At 33.1% G+C, this 12,054-nt stretch overlaps 1 protein-coding gene across 1 annotated transcript in view; it reads left to right on the top strand.

Annotated features, from left to right (window-relative positions):
• The first annotated feature begins 570 nt into the window (after nt 1-570).
• PEX5L (peroxisomal biogenesis factor 5 like) overlaps nt 571-12,054 on the top strand; it is a 693,590-nt gene continuing 682,106 nt past the window's right edge. Inside the window, exon 1 of the mRNA XM_053710168.1 lies at nt 571-874. Coding sequence (XP_053566143.1) covers nt 854-874 — 21 coding nt within the window. The 5' untranslated portion in view covers nt 571-853. The remainder of the gene's footprint in view (nt 875-12,054) is intronic.

The following is a 12,054-nucleotide window of genomic DNA, read 5'->3' as shown; positions in this document are numbered from 1 at the left end:
GATAGATAGAGCCACCTTCTCAGTAGCCCAACATACTAGCTGTGCATTGTATATTGCATACAACAAAGACGAAGCAGTTTGCAATCATACATTAGCAGACGTATAGAGAAAAAAAAAAAAGAATCAGCAGCAGCTGCCTGCCAGTGCCTCCCTGCCCCCGATAGTTCTTTATTTCTTCCTGCACAGGGTTACCTCGGCAACAAACTAGATTGTGTGCTGCTGAAACACTTTACACTACTTCTTGACAAGTTGCCTTAGCTAAACTAAATTGCTATTAAAGTAATTATATTTTTATTTTCAAATATTGCAGTTAATTTTCTTACTATAGTGTCCCTTTAAAGAGAGGGGATGATATTATAACCTTTTTCCCTTACTGGCTAATACAGTCAGGCGTGGTAAATAAGAGGAGGGGCTGCTGATGTATAAGCATTATGGGAGGTATGGGGACAGACCGGCACAGAGATCCCTATCGGATGTTGTTGCTGGTGTTTATAGTAATTCTATTTTATGTTTCTTGCTCTATGAGCCCCTGCAGTAAGCACAGTGTAGAAAAGGGAGGTGCCACTAAGATCCCAGGGGAGGATCTAAGCAGCTGCAAGATATGAACGAGCCAAGCAAAGATAGAAAAAGAGTTACAAACACAAGGAGAGTTTCTTTTGAGATGCCTAGAGTTAATATCTGACAATTCCTGTCATACGCAGATCTGTTTCAGCACCACAAGGAGACGGACAGCTCCCATCATTACAAGTACCACTTCCTACCTGGGTACATCTTTATACCACCTGATTAACTTTTATTTTACTGTAATCCTGTAACATTCAAACACACATTCATCTGGGGATCTAGGAGCACAATGTACCAAGGACATATGCAGGTAAGACAGTAGCTTTACAGTAAGTGTTCTCTGTTTATGTATACAAATGACTGTAGCATTCATACCAAGATAGAGTCAACAGGTGATAAATACATTTAAATGCTCAAAATTGGGAATTGTATTAGCAGCTTCCAAAGTTAAAAGTGTAAGTTGGTTTACCTTCATAATTCTAGCAGTATCATAGCTGATAACTAAATGCTTATTTGATGTATGTCAACTGAAGGGCAAACTCAGAATTTTGTGAATAATTTGTCTCCAGCAATAAGAATATATTGGAATACTTTTTTTGATTTCTGAAGTGTTGTTTGTCATTGTACTAACATTTGGTTAGCCATGTTAAAATACAGTAAATCTAAGTCAGGTTTTATTGAAAACATTGGAAAATGCCTGAATAGGTTTATGATATAGTAATTCTGCCACAGTATGATTGGAGCTTTTTGTAGCTTTAACATCATGCAACACTCTAGTGCTCTGCTGGTTGCTATAACCTTGACTCTCACCCTCCCACTATTACTTGGGAATCTATTTCCCACATGATGTAAATGCACTACCATGCAGCTTGTAACCATGTGAGTGTTTCCTTGTCAGATTTCCTTTGCTTTGCTTTTCTTTGGTATTTTTGCAATGTAACAGCAACAGAATCCCTCTACTCAGTTTGTCAAAGGCAGATCAGATCTGCAACATTTATCAGAGGCACTAGACCAGCATTTATTGAGAAATATGATCTCAGCTTTAATCACACTGCAGATTAATTTAAATAATTGTATTTTCACTAGCCAGTTATTTGACATGTACCTACATTGAATACAATCTGTATAATTACGCTGACATTTACCATTTTCAAGGTTTTAAATTTAATTCACATCACATTCTTGGTAAGAACTTAGCTTGACATTAACAGCTGTTAACTTTTTAATAATACCATTTAACCTTCATAAATGGTATACGTGAATCACATTTTAATTTCCAGCTACTGTAAAACAAACAAACATGTAGCTTAATCTTGTATTATGCATGTAAAGTTATATAAATCTGGTTAATCTGGTTAAACTGTTCTAACTAACCATAAAGTGAATTCAATTACCTACAATTGTTCTTTGGAGGTTGTGTGTGTGTGTGTATGTATGTATGTGTGTGTGTATGTATGTGTGTGTGTGTGTGTATATATATATATATATATATATATATATATATATATATATATATATCAGACATACAGATTCTCATTTCAGACTGATTTAATTACATATTTACATAAAAGATGAGTTGAGGGGAAAAAGTCAACCAAGTATGACCTTTAATTTTAATTAATGAATGCTCACTCTCATTTTTAGCAGCTGAACTAATTAATTAGAATATATTTCAGCATATTTATTGAATATGTATGTATTAACATTATTTTTGCGCCTTGCACATACCAGATATAGTATAACTTTTTATGACCTTTCACAGTCACAAAATGTGGTAGAAATTCATTGTGTAGGATTCCCATTAATAATTACTAATTAAAAAAATATCAAATGATGGCTTTCCCTTAAAGAATGTTATTGCCATATGTTTTGAAAAAGTCTCTACCAATATTTAGTACCTTCTTTTTTTTTTTTTAAATCTTGCAAGTTTTGTTTTTTTCTCTCTCCGTAAATTACTTTAAAATATGCCCTTATTTGTCTAATGTTTTAATTCATAATGTTTAAGTTACCATTTGTAAGAGATGTATGCAACATGATATATATTAGAAGTGATACAATTAGTAATTAGAGACATTTTTAGAGTAATTCAAATTAATTAAAATATAAAAGACAGAAAAGAACAAAAAGTTAAAAAGAAGGCTTATATGTGCCATAGCATTTCTCCCTCAATTCCATAGGGAGTGCAATTTAATGTAATACCTGTGTTTTAATTTTGCTAACTTTGCCCAACATATCTTAATAAAAGGTATCACCCATATGTGTTCATTTCTTGATACTGTGTACTTGAGTTAATATATAAAGTGCAGGTATCCCACTTGAACCTACTTATGCAACTTATGACTTGACTATAAAAAAGTAACTACTGACTTATGTTTTATGATCATCTGGCTTGAAGATTCTTCTCTGAGTTGTCTATTTCATCAGATCTTTTTAAAAAGATTCCTAAGATGTTAGTAATGAGACTTATTATTATTATTATTATTATTATCAGTTGTTTGTAAAGCTCCCACATATTCGGCATCATTAACTTTGCAAGCTTATTTCACAGTGTCGAAATATGATTTAACAGCTGTGCAAGGAGTCAAATTAGTTTATAAAATCTGGCATTTTTTGCAAATCTGGATAAAACAAAATAAAGGTATCAGAATCCCCATAGCCAAAAACTATGTATTTTTATTTAAATGTAAGAATAAAGGTTATTGTTCAATATCAATGCCATCAGTCTCCCTGGATTACAACTAAAGTAAAAAAGAGTACAAACAAACACTAATGATAATATAAAATACAAAATGTATTGAAAAATGTAAAAAGGATTCATAGAAACATTATAGAAAAGCAGTATTGAACCACCCACACTTTTCATACACATTTCATAAGTACAAGCCATACTTGATTACTGTTAGTGGATGTGAAGTATCCTCTCCTTAAATACCTGCACACAAACAAATATGTAATATCATTCAGGGTTCATTGACTAGTTTGACTATAGATCCAGCATTGACAGAGATAAGCAAGAATTTGTTGCAAAAAAACCAAAACATCGAGTAATTATGCATCGTCTGCCATAGCCACTAAAACTTGTACTTTTATTATAAAATGTTTTTAAATGTTAGGGGACAATATGTAAGGAAGGAAGGATGTTTTAATCATGTTTAACCAGTTACAACATAAGTTATTTAAAAAACTTGTGTTGTAATTTATCTTTTGACCTGCAGAGGTGCTACAGTTAGCAAAGTGAGGAGATCTGAAAGAGAGTTTTGGATCACATCATAAAACAGATGTTTTGCCCTTTAGTAAGACATTTTAATATATATACTTAATGCTTTTATCTTATTGCTTGAAACTAAGGGCATAGCCTATTATTATTAGCAGGTATTTGTAGAGCGCCAACAGATTCCGCAGCGCTGTTGCATCATTATGTAAACAGGGAAGATCCTTAACCATAAGGAAGTCCAATGGATATTATTTTGAATACAAGAACACCTTTAGTATTAATTATGTTAAGGTTTAAATGCAATTCATTTAGGAAAGGGTCAATGTTTTTATGTTTAGGTGTAGGTATTTAAGGAAAGGCTACTCCACACACACTTGCAGTGATCAAGTACGGCTTGTACGTATGAAACACATATGCTCTGCTACCCCCTTTCTATAATATGAAATCTTGTTTTTAATGTTTTTATTTTTAATGTGTTTTGTATTTAATATTAATATTGGTGCTTGCTGTTTACTATTTCACTTTAATTGGAATCCTGGCAGTGTGGATGGCCGTGATATTGAGTGTGTGGTGTGTCATTTAGGTGAAGACATTCTGTCCTACACTCATTGGCTTCTGGTTTGCTGCATGAAGTCTGTCTATATTGAAGTGGTGCTGTTTTTTTTTTATATAAAGTTATTGGGCACTTTGAATGTTTCCAAAGTGTTAATATCTAATCCTACATTATTCTGTCTCAAACACCTACTGTTTAAAAATGTAGCTTCATAGCTGTTTTATGTTCAAAAGTATAAAAAGACAAATAGCAAATTAGTAAATTAATTTAAATACATGTGAAAAAGATACACTGTGGGTAAGAGTTTTGTAAAATTAGAGCTCTTTTAAGCCACAAAAGAAGACATTAATTTTACTTAATATTTTTGTGCCATACTACTAAACTACTGTGGAACGAAGGAGTTGAAAATATTTTCTAACCAGGAGATAAGGGACTGGTAATATCTACCATATGTAGATTAATTGTGAATATGTAACATTTAGAGACAAAGTAGCACTGTAGGTGGAAACTTTTGTATCTACATAGTTTCTATCTAATCATATGCTCCTTAATACTTACACAGTGCCAGTTACTAAACCCCTTTTTTGTGCATCTACCATATGTACCAAAAAAGTGTATTCTGTTTAACCTGAAGTAAATCTTTCAAACTGGAGCACAGTCACATTTTTGTGCTGAGATCCAACAACTTTGACATCAGTTAAATTAATTTACCACACATGAGTAGTAATCCTATTTATCATGTCAAAACACACAAATTAACTATAATCATATATATTTATGTTTATCCATAATTTGGTTTGAAATAGGCTTGTAATAATATCCTACTACTTGTACAGTATTTTTCTGCTCAAGCAGACTTCACTGAACTTCTAAGTAAACTCCAGATCTAGAAGGAACAGCTGGGTTATTGCAGCAGGTGTGTATCCAATTGCTGCAAGACATTATTAGTGTTTTTATGGTTAGGTAAATATGTAAATGTGTTATTATGACAGAGTTCACCACTTCTCAATCCCCAAAAGAATAGATTTGCTCAGCTACACCTGATGAACTCATCTAGGTTATTTCAAACTATTTAAATTGCTTCATCATTTGATTATTTTGTTCGGCTATGATTGATTTCACTTGCATGTCAAGAAGGAGTAATTAAGAATTCAGCAAAAATGTCAGGCAATATCAATCTGTAATCATGGATTGTGTGTTAGGATGTTGTGTTTTGAGGTTGTAGCTATATTGTACATAAACTCTATTTAAATCTTTATACACTTTTGTTTTGCGGAAAACTCATATCCAGAATATATCACTAAATTAGTAATAGAGACACACTTGTTTGCTTTTAGAAATGAACTAATTTAATCAGGTTTGTTATTCTTTCTGAGCATCCAAAGTGATTTGAAATTTAGGTTTATCATATAATTTTACAGTTTCAGTGTATAGTAAATCCAATGTGGAACAGAGAAAGGATACATTTTCTTAGATAGTTCCAAAAACATATTTCAGAAACTCAGTTACCATTGTAAGAGAAATAAGATAATTACAAAAATAGAAATAACATTTTAATAAGGATGTTTTTTTTTTTGGGGGGGGGGGGGGGGTATTTTTATATGTGCAAAACCTGAACACTTGTTATGTATTTATTAAATATAAAAGATTGAAAAATATTCATAATTAATGTCAATAATTATTATAGATGTTATTAATTATTCTAAAAAATCATTAAATATAAATGTATATTTTTCATTAACTATATTAATTATTAATAATATTTATTAATATAGTTTCAATATTTTACATTAAATATTTACATAATGCTCCTTAGATAACTAATTCTTCATGTGTGTACCTACAGTGCGAAACCCAAAGCGTGTTATGCATATTTTACATTCCATGTTCTTCACATAGAAAAAAAAATATTTTATATATATATATATAAATATATATATATATATATATATATATATATATATATAGTATGTGTTTCTGCTTTCATGTTCTATATATATATATATATAGTGATATAAATGCAAAATATTTATCTATACCCATATATCTATATATACCCATTCCTGTATATCTATTCATATAGATATATAGGTATAGGTATATATTTTGCTTATGTGAATATCTATTTAAAATACAAATAACTAATTTAACGTGCGCCCGTAAATGCACGTTAAATAACCAGCCATTACGAGTGGCTAGTTAATCCTACTGCAAGCTTGTGGTAGCACTTTGCGCTATGAAAATTAACCAGAGGTCAGACCTCTGGTTAATTCAAAAAATGTCTTCCAATTGCCCACAAAATAAAGTGTACATTTCCTTTTTAAAAATAAAAAATATGACCATCTTTTTTTTCCCCTATTAAAATAACTTCACACAGCAGTTATAAGGGGTTAAAGTGAGCGGATGTGGGGTGTAAGAAAAAAAAAAAACGCCCCTGGAAAGGGCCTTTACATTGCAGTCTATGTGGAATGTATTATCACTGTTAATATATATGTATATACATAATACATATTTATGTGCTAATATGTGTATAAAGAGAGGTCTATGAGTACGGCTCTGCTGAGCTTAAACGCGTTAGGCCTGATTGCATTGGTCTTTTACCATGGATTTTTGAATTTTGCAATATGAAATTGCTGCTTTTAGAAAACCAAATAAATTTTACTTTTTAACCAGAAGTACCAACTGGATTACCTTTTGTTGCATTCTGAATATGTTTATATACACATATAAACACATAAATATATATGTATATATTCATATATGTTTAAACATTGCTGCCCAACACTGCGCGGCGTACTCTCTTCACTACGCTAGGTTCTGTGCCGTTGTCTATCAGAGCCAATAGCAAGTTTCCATGATGCAATGCAAACGAGGTCGCATTCGCATTGCACTCAACTTGTAATACCAGTGCAAATTTGCATGCACTGGTATTACTGAGTGGAATGCAAATATCACGCTCGCAAAGAGCAATTTCGCAACCTAACTTGTAATCTGGTCCTTAATAGGGTGTCTGGTTATTGCGCAAGCGATAACTGTTAGTTGTTTTTTTCAATAGCGCCCTCGATTGAAGTAAATGTGCACTGGTGTTACAAAAGTTAGACGCAATGAGAACATTTGCATTGGCTGGAAGCTTTTGCGCTCACAAGAGCACGCTTACATAGGCTCCAATGGAAGCCTCGTTCTCATGCTGTCAATCACAGCAAAGCAACTAGTGCAGTACAGGGGGCAATTTGGGCAGCGTTGTGCAGCAAAATAAAAATATATATACATATGAATATATACATATATATTTATGTGTATATATGTGTATATACACAAATTAACACATGCATATATATATATATATATATATATATATATATACATAAGCATATATATTTACAGTAAAAACACAGTCCCCGTTCACCTCAATTTAAAGGCACTTTCAGTGCTTTTTTTTTTTCTTCAAACACCCCACATCCCCTCACTTTAACCTCTTATAACTGCTTTGTGCAGATTTAAAAATTAAAATAAAGATGCTTATCTTTTTATTTTAGATTAAAGAACTGTCCTCTCTATTTTGGGGGCTATTGGGGCAACATTTTTTTATTTTTTTTCTGACCTCTGGTAAATTTTCCAAGCACAAAGTGCTACTGCAAGCTCTCTGTAACATTAACCAGCCACTTGTAATGGCTAATTATTTTATGTGCGTCCATAAATTAGCCCTTTTACAGGCGCAAGTAAAATTAGTGCGCTGTAATTACTCACTGTAATTTTATACTCAGTTCCCATTCAGTTTTACAGACATGCATTATTTCTACACTTTCAGCTAGCACAGCACAGATAAGTCATACATGGCAAATAAGAAAAAGCTGGCACACCAGTAATCTAAGTTTAACACAACAGTTTGTGATCACATACGGTGACTGACAACAGCCTTGGGAGATTGTCGGCTGGTCCTTCAAATTTGCAGCCCTATGCATCGGCCTTGTTAGAATATGCCTAATACACACCTGGCGAAAACCACAGAGATCAGGTACAATTTATGTCATGTCTAATGAGCTAGGATTAGCTTTACAGATCTCGGTGTATGTCAAATAAACCTTAGACTGGTGCAGACAATAACATTTACATGGATTAAACTACTAATAGTACTGTAATTAAAGGGACAGAAAATCTCAAAATTTAATTTCATAATTCGGATAGAACATACAATTTCAAACAACTTTCCAATTTATTTCTGTTATCAAATTTGTTTCATTCTCTTGTTATCCATTGCTGAAGGAACAACACTGCACTACTGGCAGCTAGCTGAACACATCTACTTAGCCAATCACAAAAGGCAAATGTATTCAGGCACCAATCAGCAGCCAGCACAAGGGATACCAAGAAAACAAAGGACATTTGAATATATAAGTGAATTTAAAAGTGTCTTAAAATGACTTGCTCTATCTGAATCATGCAAGTTTAATTTGGACTTTCCTATCCCTTTAATAACCCTACAGAGTTACGATTACATATCAGTACCAAGTACATTGCGAGTACGCAACATATGGCCATGTAGAACAATATGTGTTATTATTCATGCTCCTTGTTTACAGATTAGGTTGAATAAATCTTAAATAAGTAAGATGCTCATTTGTTTTATGAAAATAATTAAATGCAATTAAAATACCATATATGCAAACTGTTGGGAACACTGCCCCCCACACACACATTTTGAGCCGGATTACAAGTGGAGCTCTACTCAGCACTTTCACTAGAGTATATATATATTTACAGTTAAAAAACAGTCCTTATGCACCTCAATGTAAAGGCATACCCCACATCCCCTCACTTTAAGCCTTTATAATTGCTTTGTGCAGATTTTTTTTAAAAATAAATAAATAAGGATTTCATTTTAGATTAAAGAACTTTTCCTCTTTATTTGGGGGGCTATTGGGGCACATTTTTTCCATTAACCAGAGGTCTGACCTCTGGTTAATTTCACTATGGCTAAGTGAAGCCACAAGCTCGCAGGAACATTAACCAGCCACTTGTAATGATTGGTTATTTAACGTGGGCACGTAAACGGCAAATTTGCCCCTTTACAGGCGCATGTTAAAATGGCGCTCCACTCGTAATCTAGCCCTAAATGATCTATCAAGAGCCCGGACAAATTATGAGGTAGAGCGTGTCACTGCTATGCTCAGGGGTATCCCATCTAACTAGATCAGATACAGCACTACATAATGTATATAATGTGAATGATTTCAAGATTGTATGGGCCTCTTTTGATTAGTTTAAAGGTCAGCAGGTATGCTGTTCAGAATTGTTTCAAATACATAAAAAATCAGAGAATACATACAAATACATTATTCTTTAACAATAATGTTAAAACTTCACAAACATACACCAGTTATAATGCTAGTTTTAGTACTAGAGAGCATTCCAAAGTTATGTCCATGTTGTGTATTTGTGTGTTTGTGTATTTTTGCTTCCTCAACAGCATCATCAGTTGCTATATCTGAATAAGTTCAGTAGCACCAATCATAATATGACAAGTTTTATAATGTGTATGATTTTTACATGCTGTTAGTATAACAGAAAATACAACTGGGGATACTCCCTTATCAACAGCTCTAAAATGTGATTACAAATTCCCAGGAAACATATGTATTTAGATAATGATTTATACATGATTATCCTCATTTGGATTTGCTAAATTATTACAATAAGTGAGAATCTTTAGTTTCCCATGGCAGAATTTCCATCCTGTATTTTCATTATTATATCTACTTCTGCAGCAATATCAAAAGCAGATATATGACAATATATATCATCAGTTTAGCACATGAACATTGTGCATTTTCATGACATCTGTCTGATACATCAAGGACACTCTCTGTGCTTACTATACCTTACAGTGTAAGTATAGCATACAGTAATCAATATCATATTTTCTTAAGCAAAAAATACTGTAATAATGTTTCTCATGACTGAAACACCAATAACTCCTGAAACTTATTGAGCTAATTCAGAGTTGATTGCCTTGTTTTAATACAGCTTACCTAAAGGGGCTCTGTCTCAGGTCTTAAGGGTTCTTTGCAAAAATTCTGAAGAACATTTATTAAGATTTTTAATTTAAATTTGATTTTCTTCCTACAGTATTTGGCAATAAAATATAAATCTGCATTTTAAAGGAAATACAATTCATAATTTTTATTTTCAAACTTTATTTTATTCAGATTTGATGTCATAGAATGTTAAATCACTTTATAATGTAAGGTTAAACTTTCTTTGCAAATACAGGCCTAGATTACAAGTGGAGCGCTAATTTATCAAATTTTCCTGTTTACGGTCACACACTAAATAATCAGCCATTACAAGTGGCTGGGAATTGCTACCGCAAGTTCGCTGTAGTAATAAGTGCTCCGAAAATTAACCAGAGATCAGATTTCTGATTAATTTTCAAATTGTGCCACAATTTCCCCCAAATTTAAGAGTAGTGTAGATTTTTATTTAAAAAAAAAAATTGCATTTTTTTTAATTAAAAAAAAAAAAAACTGTACAAATCAGTTTTTAGGGGTTGAAGTGAGTGGGGGCAATGTCTCTGCACATCTATGAAGCTTTACTTGAATATTTTTCTCATTCTCCCCAGCACTGCAGGAACACTATATGAGGCCGCACCTAAGAATCTCACCATTACTCAGTGCATTTATTTAGGCTACACACATCTCTTCTTTCCTCTTCAGTCTTTTTCAGAACATTGGGATATACTTCCAGATTCTAGGACTGTCCCATTTTTTCACTACCTCCTGAAGCAATTTTTGTGTTCCCTGTATCCTTATCCCACGCTGCCTTCTTCCCATCACTTTTCTTCCGTTCCTCTGTGCTTATTTTCTTTAAATCCCAATGACTAACTCTATGGTCTATGGAAATAGTAAATCATTTTCCACCCAACACTAAGCCTCAGGAGACCGTCAGTTTCTGCTTGAGTTGTATAGAAGTAGCTCATGCTCCATGTATAGACTGTAAAATAGATTTCAAGGTCTAGAACATTGCATCAATTTAAATTTGTACCTGATCTTTAGAATCTTATAGTTTATCCAGTAAGAAAAAAATATTAGTCATAAAACTTACCATTTACAGGCCTAGATTACGAGTGAAGCACAAAATTGGGCCTTCGCAAGCGCAATATGTTCGCTCCACTTGTAATACCAGCACACACAAATGTGTGCTGGTATTATAAGTTGAACAGAATGTGAACGCGATCTTGCGTTCACATTGCATGGAAGCTTTGTGCTCACGAAAGCGCCCTTCCAAAGGCTCTAATGTGAGCCTCGTTCTGATGCAGATAGACACGGCACAGAACCTATATATATATATATATTTATATATATATATATATATATATATATATATATATATATACATATTAACACATAAATATATATGTATATAAGCATATACATATATATATTTCAAGTGGCAACACAGTCCCTATAGACCGCAATGTAAAGGCACTTTCTCCAACATTGGTGTGTCCGGTCCACGGCGTCATCCTTACTTGTGGGAATATCTCTTCCCCAACAGGAAATGGCAAAGAGTCCCAGCAAAGCTGGCCATATAGTCCCTCCTAGGCTCCGCCCACCCCAGTCATTCTCTTTGCCGTTGCACAGGCAACATCTCCACGGAGATGGTTAAGAGTATGTGGTGTTTAGTTGTAGTTTTTTTATTCTACTATCAAGAGTTTGTTATTTTA

This window comes from Bombina bombina, chromosome 4 (genome assembly GCF_027579735.1).
Source record: "Bombina bombina isolate aBomBom1 chromosome 4, aBomBom1.pri, whole genome shotgun sequence".
NCBI classification, from domain to species: Eukaryota; Metazoa; Chordata; class Amphibia; order Anura; family Bombinatoridae; genus Bombina; species Bombina bombina.
This window is presented reverse-complemented; position numbering and strand designations above follow the sequence as displayed.